Consider the following 19914-nt stretch of genomic DNA (forward strand, 5'->3'; position numbering starts at 1 on the left):
GAAAAATCGTAGGACTGTCTAGCGTCAAGGGAAATTGAACATGGTGGGATTGTCTAGGGACAATGATGGTAGAGGGTCAAACACAACAGAGACAGAGACATACATACACTAGTACAAGCGTGAGATTTATATATAAAGCATTACCAAGACCTGAAATCTTGCTGGGGTGTTCAAAAATTTGCATAATTGTAATGATCCTATAAATAGCTATAATCAAGAAAATGCTCAACGACAAAATGGATGTGACTAAAAGTAACGCTAAAATGACGAAATTGTCCCAGAATTTAAAGGAAAATAAACATATCCCCGAAAATTAAGTTACAACGGTTTAGAATAAAATGGATAAAATTAGTACCTACTTACAAAATCAACTTGTGTGACGATGGTCGATAAACACCCATGTATCTATTTATAGCTATAATCAGCTAAAATTATTATGAAATTCCACTATCTATTTATAGCACCAACTTGTGGGTTATTCCTTTGGAAAATCCCACTATCTTTTTATAGCCTCAGCTTGAGTGACGTTCCTGTTTATGAACTCTAGTAGATATGTATAGCTACAACCTGTGGAAATCCCCAAGTCCATATTTATAGTCTCGAAATTTCCAGCGTCAGTGACGTCACTGTACTGAACACTAGGGGATAAGTGTCAACAGTGTTGCAAGTGGCTGACCTGAATACGCGCTGTTGTAGGTAGGTAGGTAGGTAGAATGTATTTGATAGGGATAAAGGGAGTTTTATACGGACAAACAGAGACCAATAGACACACACACACACAAACACACAAACACACACACACACACACAACGTACGCGCGCAGACATACTCACACACTCAGACACACACAAACACACAAACACACACACACAACGTACGCTCGCAGACATACTCACACACACACAAAAAAACACACAACGTACGCGCGCAGACATACTCACACACACACACACAAACACACAACGTACGCGCGCAGACATCCTCACACACACACAAACACACACACACTATAAAATGGATAAAATTAGTAACTACTTACAAAATCAACTTGTGTGACGATCGTCGATAAACACCCAAGTATCTATTTATAGCTATAATCAGCTAAAATTCCTATGAAATCTCACTATCTATTTATACTACAACTTGTGGGTTATTCCTTTGGAAAATCCCACTATCTTTTTATAGCCTCAGCTTGAGTGACGTTCCTGTTTATGAACTCTAGTAGATATGTATAGCTACAACCTGTGGAAATCCCCAAGTCCATATTTATAGTCTCGAAATTTCCAGCGTCAGTGACGTCACTGTACTGAACACTAGGGGATAAGTGTCAACAGTGTTGCAAGTGGCTGACCTGGATACACGCTACTGCAGGTAGGTAGGTAGAGTGTATCTGATAGGGATAAAGTGAGTTTTATAGGGACAAACAGAGACCAATGCACACACCTACACACACACACACAACGTATGCGCGCAGACATACGCACACACACACACACACACACACATACACACATACACACATAGAGGGAAGAGGAAAAAACAAACCCCAAATATACTATCAACACAGAAGGGAGATAATACAAACCCCAAATAAACTATCCACACAAACGTACGCGAACGCATACAAACCCCAAATATACTATCCACACAACGTCGCTAACGCATACAAACCCCAAATATGCTATCCACACTCGGGAGGAAGAACAAAAAAAAAACAACCAAATATACGATCTACACAACGTACGCGAACACACACACACACACAGGGAAGAGGAAAAAACAAACCCCAAATAAACTATCCACACAAACGTACGCGAACGCATACAAACCCCAAATATACTATCAACACAGAGTGAAGAAGAAATTGTTTTTGAAAGCACCTAAGCCCTCACCTGCAATGACCAACTCTGCCAAACACCTACACCCCACCCCCACTCCCAACATTACAAAACCCATTTAACCCGTTATTTTATGGCATCAGTGTGTGATTTAGGAAACATCAAGACACAAAATGATGGATGAATAGACTGACTATTGTTTACGGACTTGCATGCCTAAAGAGCGTGCGTGAAGGAAAACATCCTTCCATTTCAATTCTAACTAAAACATGATCCAGAGGGATAGAGAGAGGTGAAAGAGCACAATTTCATAAAGTGTGAGTAAAAACAAAACACGCCATCCTTATTATACAATGTCAAGACCAAGAGACACTTACGTTTTCTTTCTGGTCTATTCTCTTTTAGAAGGTAGTATGAAATTTCACATCAGGACCAACGCATCGGCTCACATTGTCAATTTTTTCCATTTCCATGTCTTTACTGGCACAAGTTCTTCATCATCTTCAATTTCTTCTTCTTCTTCTGAATCCCTCTTCTCTGTTTCGTCTTGTTTCTGTTTCTTCTCTTTTCTCGTAGGGCACTCTGAATTCCAGTGTCCTTTCTCCTGACAACGATATTAGGTATCTTGACTTTTGTCTCTCTTTCTTAGACGAAGCAGGTATTCTGGAGACAAATACCCATTTACCTTTGCAGATATAGCAAACTTCATTAGCACACACTTTCGTATGACTCTCATCAAATCAACGACCAAAAGAGTAAGTTTTGTTGCCACTTTCGCCTGTGAATTATGCTTTCGTATGACTTTTAGCAAATATTTGACCAGCAGGTCGATCTGTGCTGACTCTTCCATCTTCTTGATCGTTTGAGAGTGGAATGAATACTCTGACGCTAAGACACTCTCCTTATATACAGGGACCTGCTGCGTATGAAACCTAGTCAAATGTAATTTTGCAATAAGATGAAACGATTTCATTGAGGAAGTAAAAGGCAATGATGTACCGTATCGCCTCACACAAAACCTGAAGTGTTAGCTCAGATCCGTGTCAGCGATTTCGAAGACGACATAACTGAGCTTTCATCAATGCTCTCCATTTATGCCACAAAACCACGAGTCCTGATTCACGCCAAAAGAAATTTCGTTCGGTCCATAAAAAATAGTATCATATCTGAGAAACGCAAAAACGAACTTCCAGAAAACTGAGAACGACTTCTTACACCTACAACGTGAAATGTATGAGTTCAAGTAGTGCGTAAAACTTAGTCAAATTAAATTTTTATAGTCAAGACGAAACGATCTCTTTTCGAAGAAGAAAGCAGACACCAAGCGACACTTTTCAAAATGTATATCATCAGAGGTTTGTTCTAGCGATCTGCACGGTTAAATTAAATGTTGATGGATTTTGCAATAAGACGGACACAATTTCCATGGGATCGCCCATGGAACCATTGTTCGTGCATTAGTTTAATTTTTTAAAATATTTTTTTTTATATAAATCGCCTATAGGATAGGCCCACTAAAGCATGGCCATTCTCGTCACTGTGTGAATAGCTACTCAAGTCAATTCGATGTGAACGCGGTAAGAAAATAAGTATAGCCAATGAAATGGCTTACAACGGGTGATGCATTGTTTTGTTCTAGGACTGTGTGGCATAATAATCCCTATGTTCTTGCGTTGTTACCATTACAGTGCAGACAGACTGAAATGTGAACTTACAAGCCCTCTTTGTGTGTGTTGTACCATTTCTTCTTACCACATCAAAATACTGGGCGTCACAGTATTGGTTCGCGTTTTCAAGCTGACCATTTTTTTTTATATCTCACTTAAACATTTTAACATAAACGCTCACACTCACATCGGTAGAGTCAGAACAGACGTGTTACAGTATTGAGGGGCATGTTATTTTTTTTTTTCAAACTAATGAATTTGGGGTTTGTATGAAGTAAAGAACCGAAAGTACAGTGAAACTCAAGGATGATGACCCAATCTGTCTGTCTATTGATGCGTGTATTTATTTAAGAAGAAATATGACCTCTAAAACACAAAGAGATACGGCAAGCATGATTAGAATGAACATAACGATGTTTTCCTTGACGCCCGTGTAATTTAGAGTTTCAATCCTCTTTGAAGACAAACTTGGTCTTCTTTTGTAGGGCTTGAAATAATAAAAAACCTGAAAAAATCTTAAGCACTTTGCTATAGATAATTTCATCAACAGACTAAACAACATAAATACCGTTACAACACTAGAAGGCCTTAAATTTTCTATCAAAAAGAAATGCATCCAAAAATTACAGATTAACGATAACTAACCAATGAAACCGAATTTAACAAAGGCAGTGACATGTGAAGAAATGTCTCTCACTTTGGAAAGGTAGGCGAATGTACTCTGTCATGCACCATCAACTTGAAAAAAAATTATGAAGAGAGAGAAACCTGAATTCAAAATTCAGTTGGTTTTTTTCTTCAAAATTGTTTCGTTTCTTTTTTCTTTTTTTGGAACAAATCTAAGCACTAATATAGAGTGGAAAAGGGAAAATGCACATACAAGCTTTGATATTTCTGAAAAAAATGAGGGGATATTCCTAACATTCATAACCGCCTATGGACTTGGACTTGTTTGTGACTTATCCACAAAACAAGATGTACATATTTCTGGTCAAGCTGCAAGTGTGTGCGTGTTTTTGAAAATGGTAAAAATTGGATATACAATTTTCTCGTGACACTTATAAAGTGAAGAGTGTCTGTGCAAGTGTCAAAAGCCAAAGTCATATAAGTTTTGTATTTTGTACGGCTTGTAAAGATTTCCACTTTAGAAAATGTGAAGTATCACAAGTTATTATCACAAACAGAAGTGGAACATAGGGGCTTGCAAGAAAGAAAATAACCCAGACAGTTGGTGTCATCAAGAGTGCTAGAGACGGTACCCGAACTTGCTTAAACTGGAAATCTTTACAAGCTGTACAAAATACAAAACTTATATGACTTTGGCTTTTGACACTTGCACAGACTCTTCACTTTATAAGTGTCACGAGAAAATTGTATATCCCATTTTTGCCATGCTTTACTGGGTCTATCCTATAGGCGATTTATATAAAAAAAATATTTTAAAAAATTAAACTAATGCACGAACAATGGTTCCATGGGCGATCCCATGGAAATTGTGTCCGTCTTATTGCAAAATACATCAACATTTAATTTAACCGTGCAGATCGCTAGAACAAACCTCTGATCATATACATTTTGAAAAGTGTTGTGTGACACGGATCGCCATTGTCGCTTGGTGTCTGCTTTCTTCTTCGAAAAGAGATCGTTTTGTCTTGACTATAAAAATTTAATTTGACTAAGTTTTACGCACTACTTGAACTCATACATTTCACGTTGTAGGTGTAAGAAGTCGTTCTCAGTTTTCTGGAAGTTCGTTTTTGCGTTTCTCAGATATGATACTATTTTTTATGGACCGAACGAAATTTCTTTTGGCGTGAATCAGGACTCGTGGTTTTGTGGCATAAATGGAGAGCATTGATGAAAGCTCAGTTATGTCGTCTTCGAAATCGCTGACACGGATCTGAGCTAACACTTCAGGTTTTGTGTGAGGCGATACGGTACATCATTGCCTTTTACTTCCTCAATGAAATCGTTTCATCTTATTGCAAAATTACATTTGACTAGGTTTCATACGCAGCAGGTCCCTGTATATAAGGAGAGTGTCTTAGCGTCAGAGTATTCATTCCACTCTCAAACGATCAAGAAGATGGAAGAGTCAGCACAGATCGACCTGCTGGTCAAATATTTGCTAAAAGTCATACGAAAGCATAATTCACAGGCGAAAGTGGCAACAAAACTTACTCTTTTGGTCGTTGATTTGATGAGAGTCATACGAAAGTGTGTGCTAATGAAGTTTGCTATATCTGCAAAGGTAAATGGGTATTTGTCTCCAGAATACCTGCTTCGTCTCAGAAAGAGAGACAAAAGTCAAGATACCTAATATCGTTGTCAGGAGAAAGGACACTGGAATTCAGAGTGCCCTACGAGAAAAGAGAAGAAACAGAAACAAGACGAAACAGAGAAGAGGGATTCAGAAGAAGAAGAAGAAATTGAAGATGATGAAGAACTTGTGCCAGTAAAGACATGGAAATGGAAAAAATTGACAATGTGAGCCGATGCGTTGGTCCTGATGTGAAATTTCATACTACCTTCTAAAAGAGAATAGACCAGAAAGAAAACGTAAGTGTCTCTTGGTCTTGACATTGTATAATAAGGATGGCGTGTTTTGTTTTTACTCACACTTTATGAAATTGTGCTCTTTCACCTCTCTCTATCCCTCTGGATCATGTTTTAGTTAGAATTGAAATGGAAGGATGTTTTCCTTCACGCACGCTCTTTAGGCATGCAAGTCCGTAAACAATAGTCAGTCTATTTATCCATCATTTTGTGTCTTGATGTTTCCTAAATCACACACTGATGCCATAAAATAACGGGTTAAATGGGTTTTGTAATGTTGGGAGTGGGGGTGGGGTGTAGGTGTTTGGCAGAGTTGGTCATTGCAGGTGAGGGCTTAGGTGCTTTCAAAAAACAATTTCTTCTTCACTCTGTGTTGATAGTATATTTGGGGTTTGTATGCGTTCGCGTACGTTTGTATGGATAGTTTATTTGGGGTTTGTTTTTTCCTCTTCCCTGTGTGTGTGTGTGTGTGTGTGTGTTCGCGTACCTTGTGTAGATCGTATATTTGTTTTTTTTTTTGTTCTTCCTCCCGAGTGTGGATAGCATATTTGGGGTTTGTATGCGTTAGCGACGTTGTGTGGATAGTATATTTGGGGTTTGTATGCGTTCGCGTACATTTGTGTGGATAGTTTATTTGGGGTTTGTATTATCTCCCTTCTGTGTTGATAGTATATTTGGGGTTTGTTTTTTCCTCTTCCCTCTATGTGTGTATGTGTGTATGTGTGTGTGTGTGTGTGTGTGTGTGTGCGTATGTCTGCGCGCGTACGTTGTGTGTGTGTGTGTGGGTGTGTGTATTGGTCTCTGTTTGTCCCTATAAAACTCACTTTATCCCTATCAGATACACTCTACCTATCTACCTGCAGTAGCGTGTATCCAGGTCAGCCACTTGCAACACTGTTGACACTTATCCCCTAGTGTTCAGTACAGTGACGTCATTGACGCTGGAAATTTCGAGACTATAAATATGGACTTGGGGATTTCCACAGGTTGTAGCTATACATATCTACTAGAGTTCATAAACAGGAACGTCACTCAAGCTGAGGCTATAAAAAGATAGTGGGATTTTCCAAAGGAATAACCCACAAGTTGTAGTATAAATAGATAGTGAGATTTCATAGGAATTTTAGCTGATTATAGCTATAAATAGATACATGGGTGTTTATCGACCATCGTCACACAAGTTGATTTTGTAAGTAGGTACTAATTTTATCCATTTTATTCTAAACCGTTGTAACTTAATTTTCGGGGATATGTTTATTTCCTTTAAATTCTGGGACAATTTCGTCATTTTAGCGTTACTTTTAGTCACATCCATTTTGTCGTTGAGCATTTTCTTGATTATAGCTATTTATAGGATCATTACAATTATGCAAATTTTTGAACACCCCAGCAAGATTTCAGGTCTTGGTAATGCTTTATATATAAATCTCACGCTTGTACTAGTGTATGTATGTCTCTTTCTCTGTTGTGTTTGACCCTCTACCATCATTGTCCCTAGACAATCCCACCATGTTCAATTTCCCTTGACGCTAGACAGTCCTACGATTTTTCTCCATATTCAATTCCCCTTGACGCTAGACAGTCCCACGATTTATTCCCATGTTAAATTCCCCTTGTCCCTAGACAAGCCCAAACTCTATTCCCATGGTAAATTCCCATTGTCCCTAGACAAGCCCAAACCCTATTCCCCATGTTAAATTCCCATTGTCCCTAGACAAGCCCAAACCCTATTCCCCATGTTAAATTCCCATTGTCCTTAGACAAGCCCAAACCCTATTCCCCATGTTAAATTCCCATTGTCCCTAGAGTGGCCCAGGGTTTTTCTCCATGTTAAATTTACATAGTCCCCAGAGTGGCCCAGGGGTGTTTTTAATGGTAATTCCCATTGTCCCTAGGGTGGCCCACTTCACTACTCATGGCCGCTAAGCATTCACGTACCGGCGCATGGAAATTAATCTGGAATAGAAAGTACGGGAAATGACAAACCAACAAGAGGTAATTCAAATATTTTAATATATTTACTGTTGACCTAAGTCATTATTCTGCTTTAGTAACAGTACCACCGACCATAAAACTCTCTCTCTCTCTCTCTCTCTCTCTCTCTCTCATCCTTTGGTCGGTTAGACTTTTACCATCGTTCGCAAGTCCAGAGACATCGTGGGACGATCATTTCATAGATTTTATTCCGTATCTTGCTACGATGGTCCAGAGAGAGAAAGGCATTAGGATATTTTCATATTTAATTAATAATAATCGATTTTTAGAACATTATATTATCTTTAAGAAGCAACAACAACAAAACATTAAATACATCACAGTATGTGTACCACGTAACCGAGAAATTTACCGTATAATGTCGATATGGTTTACAAATTTGTATCATCGATAAACACTAGATAAATCCCAAGGAAAGTGCATACATCGTTACGACGAATCATATTCCTGTAGGTTACTTGTTGTAATTTCTATTTCAACGTTTCATCCAGCTCAAATTCCTTTTCTCTCTCACTCCACATTTCTGCGTAGTTTGTCCATTATGCATGAGAGAGGATGGGGGGAACATAAAGCAGAAAGGATTGTGATGAAACTGTGTACATATTAAATTCATTTAGAAAACGGGGATTATTAATAACTATTATCGTTATTTTCATACTTCACTAATGATTAATGTGTGAAAATTGATAACTGATCTAGAATCAACTGCAGACGGTCGCGAGAATGTTTATATATGCGTATTATTGCGCCATGGGCGGATCACAATTTGATATAGCAATAGTATTGGTATATCAAATTCTCATCGGTACATATTAAAACTGTTTCGCTGTTGCTGCTTACTTATAATTGTAAGTTTTCAATGATTTTCCCTCTTTCTATTCCTATAAAAACTCTGTCAGTCGAAGAACGTTAATGTAAATAAAACAGTACATGGTGGCTGACCCAGTTAAACGTACCATGGGGGAACAACTTTAGATATTATTGCGGTATTTGCCTAACTTACATATGGTAGCACGCAGGTCGTATAATAAACATAAAATAGAATTTACCTATGAGAAGAAATCTCCACCCTTGTACTGGCATAATATTTCCACAATAAACGAAAGGATCCAATGATAAAATCGAACACACAAATTTATTTCAAGTGTAAATCCATGAATAACAACATCACAAATTTCAAGCAATTATTATTTAACTTTATATGAATTTTAAATGCAATGTGGTCAAAAAATGTAAATATATAACAAATATTATTATTATTATTATTATTATTATTTTTGAAATATTACTGATTTCAAGAAAGCTTAACTAAAATTATATTCTTATTTTCGTAAAAGAAGTATGATCATAAGCAACATTTTGTAAATTTTAGTCTATATTGGCTACCATGGAATGAAATTGCAACCTTAACCTTGGAAGGACATGTATGTCACATCAGTATATGACCTATATTCATCAAAAATCAGACGATACATTGAGTATTTTTCGTAATCAAAGCCAATGCAGGTATAGCAAGTTCAGCTGGAGTGTTTTTTTATATGATGATGAACGTAATTGCTGCACTTTATACAAAAAAGTGATGCCCATTCTTTTTCCTTGTAAACTTATTTTAAAATATGTTGACGTTTTAGAGGAAATCGTGCTATAAGATATTTGCGTCCTTACTGGCGCCAGCTTTACATCTGTAAACAACCGCTAGACGGAAAAGTCCGTTTACAGCGACAATATAGAGCGATAATACAGCGTTTAAACTCCAATGCCGTGACTTGATTATTCAAGTCTCCTGTTTAAACTCCATTAACGTGACTTGATTATTATATTATTACCTATCTCGTTTAAACTCCATTGTCACGACTTGATTGTTACAGTATTATCTATCCCGTTTAAATTCCATTGCCGTGACTTGATTATTAAAGTATTACCTATCTCGTTTAAAACTCCAAATCCGTGACTTCATTATTGTATCATTATCTATCTCGTTTAAACTCCATTGCCGTGACTTGATTATTAAAGTAGTATCGATCCCGTTTAAAATTCCACTGTCTTGACTTGCTACGTTGTTAAAACCCGTGACCTTATCGTATTCACTTCTATAAAAATCAATACGTGTTAGGAGCAATACGTCAGCCTGGTAAAAAAGAACTGCTTTTCGACGAACCTACTTTCACTTTCTTTTTTAACTTTGCTTGATTGGGAATATCCATAATTCCTATATCCGGGACATTTCTTCGAAAGTATTGCGTCCACTAAGGAAGCGTCACTGAAGTTCTACAATCATGATAGGTTTCAAAGGTAAGTTTGATTGGAAATATGAAAGGGTTTGTCTTAGTCCATCACTGAGGTGAATTACAAGCAACTGTTTGGTGTATACAGTTTGGTTTGCTGTTTGTTGTTTGTTTCCATGGGAGACTACATTTCGTTCGCACAGATATTTAGGCTCATGATTGCATAACCAGTAATGTAGTTGTCTATAGTCTGACTCTACATCCCCGTTTGTTTGTACCCCCCTAACGATTTCAAAAACGAGAAAGTTTAATCTGATAAAAGTGCACATAACTAAGTCAATTGAATCATTGATTTATAATTTCTAAACTGACTAGACAAGAATGGACTAATTTGGGCATCCCCTGCACCATTTCATGCTTAACGGACTTTCCATACTAACACAAGCCATATTGCGTACACTATAGGCTAGTTTATTTCCATCACACAACATAATGACGTAATTCATCCTGTTCGGCAAATGCTGAATAATTGCGTAAATTACATACCGTTGAGAGTTTGCAATTATATCCCTCTGCATACATGAACATAGAAATTAAACCGCTTGTTAAATCCACATGAAAAGCAAATTTGTAGTTGTCTTTATTTTCCTTTGCTTGATTCGACATTGTAAATATCGGAAGCAGACGACTTATATATGTACATCTGTAGTCGTGATACACCCCTTTGCTGAAAATGGATTTGTCCAGAAACGGGAATTGGATCCGAGCATATCCGTCTATTACACTTAAAACTTCCGTTAAGCATGAAACGCGCATAAGTTGACGGTATTAGTACCATTCCATACCATATAGTCAAGCAAAAAGATACAGAAGAATTATTTCAGATGATGCTGTTTCTAAATCATCTTTGACAGAGCTAGGTCAGCATTTTTTAAATAGAAATTACCCTATTGACATCATTAATACTGCTTTCCAAAAAGTATCTTCTCTTACACAGCTTGAATCTTTACAATATAAAATCAAAAGTAGAAATGAAGATATCATTCCTTTTGTTATTGAATATAATCCAAGTTTGCCTAATATAGGTAAGATTATCAATAAATATTGGGAGTTATTAAACTTATCATGTAAGGCAAGTGTTAACTCGCTACACGAAAGCAAACCCACACTTGCTTATAAAAGGACTGAAAATCTTAAAGATTTTCTAACTAATTCCAAATTAGAAAAACCATCATATAAAATAGGATCATCAACTAAATGTAATAGACCTAGATGTTCATACTGTTCATTTATTAATGAAAATACTTCTTTCAATAGTAATAATACGAAAGAAACTTTTAATATGCGTTGTGATATTAATTGTGCAACATCAAATGTTATTTATTTGATAACATGCAAAAAATGTGGCATCCAATATGTTGGACAAACCAGTCAACAAATATCTAAACGTATGAACCAATATAGATCAGATATAAAAAATTATATCGATCAATCATTTTCATCTCATGTTGCCGCACATTTTAACAAAAATTCCCATACATTGCAAGATTTCTCCTTACAACCTATTGTTAAAGCTGATTCTGAAATGGAACGTCTACTAAAGGAAACCTATTGGATTCACCGTCTTATTTCATTATATCCAAAAGGTCTAAATTCATAAACACTGTATGACATTTAGCATAAAAAAAATTTAAAAAATTTATTTTTGTATTTTTTTAAAAAAATTTTCTTATTTTCTTCTGAATTATGTCCCCTGTTTACAATTAGATATGAATATTTCATATTATTTTACTTTGCAGAAAATCTTAATTGGTAAAAGTTTAATCTAATAACATAAAAATAAGTTTACTGATTCTTTAAAAATGAAAGTGAATTTATAACAATTTCAATCTAATATGATTAAATTTTTATAAAATACTTGATAGTAAGCGTTATGCACACCATATTTTTTACTATATAAATTGAGTTCTGATAACCTCTTTAACAGTTGTAAAGATTATATTAGTAAATATATTCTATATATTTATCTTTATAATTTTTTTATATTTTGTTAATTTTTTTTTTTGTATTATTTTATTTATTTATTTTCTATACCTCTAATAAGTGTGCATTATACATAATACAAATGTTACTAAAACTGTTTATCTCTATTTATTAATAAATTTTATATATAGTTATCAGTAGAGATATATGTATCTTTAAGATCCAGTTTTATATATTTTCATGTATTAAGATATCATTAATCTTTGCTGTATATGCACATTTCCATGTACATTATTCGTTAAAGTATAAGATAATTACGTTAAAAATGTAAGCTCTGACGCCATCTTGTTTAGGTCATTGTTTATTTCATTGACGGTATTAGGGCCACTCTACTTGGAGTCAGTTAGAAGCTATAAATCAATGAATGAATTGACTAAGTTCCTTGCACTTTTTATCACATTAAAGGTTTCCATTATTTAAATAGTAGGGTGGTACAAACAAACGGCTTTGTATTATCAGACTATAGTAGTCGCACACATTTGTTTGTACCCCTCTATCAATTTTAAAAAGAAAAGCATCAGAGATATATAAAAAAATGCATAAAACTTAGTGATTTCATTCATTGATTTATAATTTCTAAACTGATTGTTGTCCCTAACACTGTCAAATTATTGGCATCTCAATGCAAACGGAAGCTCCCGATCTAAACAAGCAGTCAAACTGCTCGATGTCCACTTCTGGTTTCTGGAATGGTCTATTTCAGTCAAAACTATATCGTCTACTTCCATTATTTTGACGTCTAGTTATAATATTTCTAAACACACTGAATATAGGCTTGTATACGTATGTTCAGAGGATGTAAATGCAAAATTTACGTAATTATTGAGATATTCAAAGACAATGACTGCATCTGTTGCTTGAAAATATAGACTGGCCCAAGCAAATACGGCGACCGTTTTTCTTAAGAACCTCATGTTTGATTCGAAATGGCAACAAGTTAGCATGGTTTGGGACCCCCTGTCAACAGTCAGGTTAGATATTATCAATCAATCAATGAAATGTCAAAGATTTTTGCATTTGTTTAAAATTGGTAGGGCGGTACAAATAAACTTGATGGTGTGAGAATAGTCAATGACCTAAATTCTAATGACTAAGTCTGGAAGATTTAAATCAGACAAATACATGAATCTCTGCAGTTCAAGTTTAAGCTGGTTAGCCAGTAGTTGTCACCCATTACCACAGTGATTTTGTCCCCCATTAACATTGAGAGTTCTTAATGGGAATTTGTTGGCAAATAACGGACTAAATTGAGTGGAGATCACAGGTTGAATGATATTGAATTTGTCTAACTTGCCTAACTTGATTTTTATGTTGTTAGTCATACTGACAACATAAGTACCATGTGAGACATCTTACATAGTAGGACTAATCAGCTGGAGATACAATAGCTGACCAACAAGTAGGTCTCAGCTTTATTTTCTTTCTGACAGTAGAGACCAACGCTGTTGGGCCATATTCCATACTGAAGTTTTGCGCTGTTTTAACCTCCCTGACTGCGCTGTCAGAAAAAAAAGAATCTGAAACCTACTTGTTGATCTAGAGATCACACCAATTCAGGACTCACGGTACTAATGGTATGGAAAAATTTGAACAGGTCTGGAAATGGGTGGAGATAACATACAGTATATTGTATGGGTATGGCTAGTTAGGATTAGTTGATAAGGAATGTTAGATTTTGGTAAAAGAATCTTTTGAGATTCTTATCCTAGTTGCAACTGAAAAACTCGAGACATTGTTTTAGTGATGGAATTTCAGTCCTTTAACAGATTTCAGTTTGGAACACTCATTATTGAAATTAACACCAGATCTTTTGGTGCAGAATTGAAAGCACATTGTTTTAATCTCACATGGATCAGAAAATTCTTATATTGTTTTCGCTGCACAGAAGTTGTCATCCAGGATGCATCTATGCTGATAAATATATGTTCGATCATGAGCACTCAGAAATTTAAAGTTATTGAATTTTTAATATCTTGATGTTTGCATAGGTTTACTATGGGAACTGAATTTGTACAATGCTGAGGTCATTTTGCATGTTTCTTAAGAGTTGTGTCCCTTTATAGGTTAGGTATGGACATTGTTTATGCACCACAGGGATAGTATGAGTTACAATCATCTTTAATTATACTCTTTTTAAGTTCCAAGAAAATAGTTAATAATTTTTGTCTGATTTCAGATTCGCTGACCAGAGTAAATATGCTACATGGTTTCAGTAGAAATCAATATTAAGCTTCAGCAAAAATATATATTCAAGAAATAAAATTGAAATTGGCTTATTGGCTTTTGTACAAAAAGTACAAATCTGCTTTGGCCTGTTTTGGAAAGACCACTTGCACTAAATCTTTTGATGAGTGTATCCCCTAGAGATGCAAGATTACTTTAAAATAAACCTTGGTGTCAGAACTGGAGATCAGATTGAATTAAAAAAAAAATCCAAAAAACTTACTCTCAATACGAGGGGCACAAATTAAACAGTTTGGAGTCTCTGATGCACATAATAAGCTAATGGGAACACTTTTCATGCATTTCGTTTAAAATAAACCTATTTTCAGAAGATGCCAAAGAACCTGTTTTGATTTTTTTTGTGCTCTCCAAGTTACTGCTTAGCTAATGTATGCTACTTTTGAACATAGAACAAATGCACTGAATTTAAAATGAAAAACAAAACTTAGAAAATATGTAAGTTTCTTATTAAGTCTAGTGATGTATGATAAGTACATTATTTTAAGCTGTACAGTAATATTTTAATAAACAACAAAAGACAGTGTAAATGATATTTTTTTGTCTCAACATGTAAATGAATTTTGGTGTCTCAAAATATAATTGATATTAGGTGTCTCGACATGTAAATGATATTTGGTGTCTCAACATGTAAATGTCATTTGTTGTCTCAGCATGTATATGATATTTGTTGTCTCGACATGTATATGATATTTGGTGTCTTGACATGTAAATGATATTTGGTGTCTCAACATGTAAATGATATTTATTGTCTCAACATGTAAATGATATTGTTTGTCTGAATATGTAAATGATATTTGGTGACTTGACGTGTAAATGATATTTGGTGTCTCGACAATTGAAAAATGACTAATATCAAGTACAGTTGGCTCCACTTAAATGCATATCGCTTAATTGCATAGATTGCTTAAGTGCATAGCGAAAGTATTGTCCCGTTTTACATTGTAAATATACATGAATTCCGCTTAAATGCAAACTCCGTTTATATGCATAGCTTGGGTCCTGTCCCGAGGATATGCATATAAGCAGAGTTGATTGTATATGGAACACTTGCATTCTTTTTCTTTACTTTTCTTTTGGCCTAATTTGCTGTGAAGCTTAATCTTAACAATGTCTCAAATGAGTTCAGTGATAATAAAAATTTTGACGATATTTTACAGAGTTATGGTCATTTGATGGCATAGAATAGCATCGGCCAGGTTTGTAATTTCACTCTTTCTGAAATGCTTGGAGATGAAGGATCTAAGATGAATTTGATAATGAGCGGGTTTTTAATACATTTTTTAAGGAGAACTTGAAATAATTTTAAATTTAAGAATAAAAATATTATCACTATGAAGCTTCATATTAGTAAGTTAATAGATGATATCAGTTTGAGGAAAGTCTTGACAACAATTTACTGAGTTACTGTCAGTGATTGACTTAGAATATTTTCACAATATTCCCAAGACCTGGTGCTTGGGTCTTTTGATAATGCGAGATGGAGGACAACACTTCTTGTTTAACGTTGCAGTGACTAAATTAGATCTGGTTGTTTTATTTAAACTATTGTGATTTTTATTTAGCAAGAGAGGTTGATAAGCTGTCGAAAGGTGACAAAAAGAGATTAGAGGCACTAATTGGAGGCGGAAGAAAGACATTCCATCTTCTTTACAGTGCAGAGAGGGATGGATGCAATGCGGCTGTCTTCCATAGCAAATGTAACAACCAAGGACCAACATTGACGGTTTTGTACAATAGTTATAAGACGATAGTCGGCGGTTATACAGTGATGAGTTGGCAGAATGGTGCCAATTATGTTCATGATTCTGCGGCATTCCTTTTTCAGCTCTATTACAATGGTGAGCTGAATCCAAAGAGATTCAACATTAAGCTGCCTGCTAATGCCATATATAATCACAGCAGTTATGGCCCGACATTTGGGAGCGGACATGACTTATATACATTCAGTGGAACTATTGCACGAGATGGTCAAACATTGAAACTCAACGGAGGCATGACACTCGATACTGCATATGATATGCAGGGTGTCGATTTCAACAAGTTTGCAAATAGCACAACGGAAGTGATAGATATTGAAGTCTACAGTGTACTCGGTAAGTTCGCTTGAAATCAGAAAGATTGTTTGCAATAATGGCATATGATTGATGGACAAGTGACCATATATGTCCACACCAGTATTTATTGAATATAGCATTGTGTAATTGATATGCTTCTTCAGGCAGTTGGCTATCCATTTATCTTATCTATCCACAAAAGCTGGATAATTTCTTACTTTGCTTTCATCAATTTCTTGTTTGTAAATCACACTCGCCAATCAATAATCTGTTATACCACCTTATGTGCTTTCATTTTCATTGCTGCCTTATTTAGATATACCTCTGTGTGTTTGTGTGTGTGTTTCTATATATATATTATAGTTTACAATAGTTTTGCACACACACACAACGCACATATACTGTATATATATATACAGTATATGTGCGTGTGTGTGTGTGCAAAACTATTGTAAAGTTTCCATCAAGTTTTCAGGAACTATAGGCGTAAGATACAAACACAAAACACAACAATTAACACAATGCATACCGAGAATGCTATGACAATGAGATGATTGAAAGCAGACTTAGTTAAGACATATTGTCTTAACACCTGACCAAGCGAAGCGATGACAAAGATCAGATTGTGTGGTAAGAAAGTGAGGAGATGATAAAGGATTAGTCACATCTGGCATCTGTTTTGTGTAGAAAATATACCTGAACAACATTTTCATCATTCCATGTTATTGTACTATCAAGAACAATTCGTAAAAAAACTATTCCATTCTTTTCTTTCATTTGCAGATGACATTTCGCCTGATTTATGTCATGCCGAACTCTTTGAGAAGACGTGGAGAACAACAATAGGTTGGTCAGAGGAGGTAATATCCTTTTTCTGTTGCATCCAGTCATTACTTACTTCTGTCCAAAGCAATGCGGATCTGATTCACTCCACTCCTGAAAAAAAATCTAGACCATTATGACTTTAGAAGAAAATCACAGGCATCCATCAAAAGTTCTCATGAAACATTTATAGCCATAGAAGTCCGGCTTTCCAAGTTAACACTAGAAATAGTATGTAGAGACTTTATAAATCTTAACATTGCAGTAAAATAAAGGTTCAGTGTCTTCTTAAAATGAGATTAAAGATACAACACTGCATGATATTTGATTCTGTGGCAATAGAAATAGGGCATAATGGTGATACAACCTGCATGATATTTGATTCTGTGCCTATAGAAATAGGGTATTATTGTTGATACATCCTACAAGATATGATTCTGTACTTATAGAAATAGAGCACAATTGGTGATACAAACCTGCATGATATACGAGTCTATTTCCATGCATATAGGGTGTTACTGGTAATCCAACCCTGCATGATACTGTAATTTGATTCTGTACATATATAAATAGGTCATTTTTAGTGATACAACCCTGCATGATATATGATTCTATAATCATAGAAATACTGCATTATTGATGATACAACCCTGCATGATATACGAGTCCATACCTATATAAATAGGGAATTATTCTTGAAATTCACATTATTTTAAATTTGAAATGAAATCTTTCTTAATTTAGGTGTTGCACAACTTGAAAGGAGAGATAGAAAATTATGTGCCTATAAGGGACATGGTGGGACCAGAAGTGAGGTTTCCCAGTGTTAATATCCTTTTTATCGGACCAGTGGGGGCAGGAAAATCCAGCTTTTTCAATACAGTCAACTCTGTGTTTCGTGGGAAGGTTTTCAATCAGGCTCGAAGTGGAAGAGCACTCAACAGTTTAACCACCAAAGTACGTTTCTAAAGAATTTATGTCATTAATCAAAATGTTACATTGCTGCAGACATAGTTATTATGTTCACTTATATTTTATCACCGTGATGTTGACTGCTTACAATGTTGTTATTGCTGTTTGTGTACTTTGATCAAACAATTGATACCAGTACAGGACTGAAACACATGATGCTATATAACTCTGATCAGTTCAAATGCAAACAGACCTAGCACTGACTTGTTCTTGTAGCTAAATTTGGTTTCTTCACCATGTTACGTTATACTTTGATTACTAAGATTTGAGCTTGTAAGCTATGATATTCTTTTGTTCTTTTAATACAGAAATACCTTTGGATTATTATTGTCCAATTCCATTCAACTGCTTTGCAGAATGTTTGAGTGGGAAGTCATTGTCAAATATACTCTTTAAAGCAAGTAATTGTTACAAAGGAAAGAAGAATTTGAAGGGAATATCGAGACAGTTAAGCATTCTGCACACTATGAACATGATGTTTTTGGAGCTAAGTTTATTCTTTTTCTCACTGTGTTTTAGTTCTCAAAGTATCCAGTGCTATCTAGCATTACCAGGCAGCCGCTAAAATTCAGGTTATGTGACACACGTGGATTGGAAACCGGAAACCTGATGACGAGGGAAAACTTGAGGACCCTTCTGGAAGGGCATCTGCCAGATAAGTTTCCGGTAATCAGGAAATATTGATTTTCTTCAAGATACAGACGAATGAAATCATGGTTCAAAAACTTAATGATGCTGAAACTTTATCTGGAACATTTTACCTTTATTTTAATAACTCTTATAAAGTTCGTCATTGCGGCATTTGATGGATTGGGACATTAGATTATAAGCCCTAATTCCAAAATGGATGCATATAGTAACTTTCCGAGATGCTCTAGATCTTTCAAATAAAACTTAAATACTGCAACAGTCTTCTCTCAACTCTTGTGCCTACAAGTTTTCTCAAGATGAAATAGATGTCATCACAATCTGATCATAAAAGGTATCAAAATCTCTTTTTGCGTGTATATATTTTCATCTCCACTAAAACAAACTTCTTCTGTGATATCTTAAGTTTTATCATAATGTTTCCTCTCCTTTTCCAGCTGGACCCCAGTGGCTCAATTTCATCAGATACCCATGGATTTATCAAGTACCCAAATCTAAATGATCAGATACACTGTGTGGCATTTTTCATTGATGCCACCCTGGTGGATGCCATGTCAGATCTCATTCCAGAAGTTCTGCAGAACTTGAAGGACCTACAGAAAGTCATGAACTTAATGGGTATTTATTCATTATTTAATCCACGTGCATCATGAACTCAGTGGGTATTTCTTTATTATATAAATCGACATGCATCATTAACTTAATGGGTATTTCTTTTATATTTAAATCCACATGCATCATGAACACAATGGGCATTTATTTTATATTTAAATCCACATGCATAATGAATTCAGTGGGCATTTATTTTATATTTAAATCCACATGCATCATGAACACAATGGGTATTTAG

General features: G+C 35.3%; 1 protein-coding gene across 1 annotated transcript in view; it reads left to right on the plus strand.

The window, feature by feature from the left end:
• Positions 1-19914, plus strand: part of LOC149808038 (uncharacterized) — an 82032-nt gene that overhangs the window by 56155 nt on the left and 5963 nt on the right. Inside the window, exons 9-15 of the mRNA XM_089963703.1 lie at positions 10261-10348; positions 14501-14514; positions 16131-16661; positions 17406-17482; positions 18189-18401; positions 18936-19082; positions 19502-19682. Of these exons, the coding sequence (XP_089819829.1) occupies positions 10261-10348; positions 14501-14514; positions 16131-16661; positions 17406-17482; positions 18189-18401; positions 18936-19082; positions 19502-19682 (1251 nt within the window). The remainder of the gene's footprint in view (positions 1-10260; positions 10349-14500; positions 14515-16130; positions 16662-17405; positions 17483-18188; positions 18402-18935; positions 19083-19501; positions 19683-19914) is intronic.

Source organism: Sinohyriopsis cumingii, chromosome 1 (genome assembly GCF_028554795.1).
Source record: "Sinohyriopsis cumingii isolate HCF-2022 chromosome 1, ASM2855479v2, whole genome shotgun sequence".
Classification (NCBI taxonomy): Eukaryota; Metazoa; Mollusca; class Bivalvia; order Unionida; family Unionidae; genus Sinohyriopsis; species Sinohyriopsis cumingii.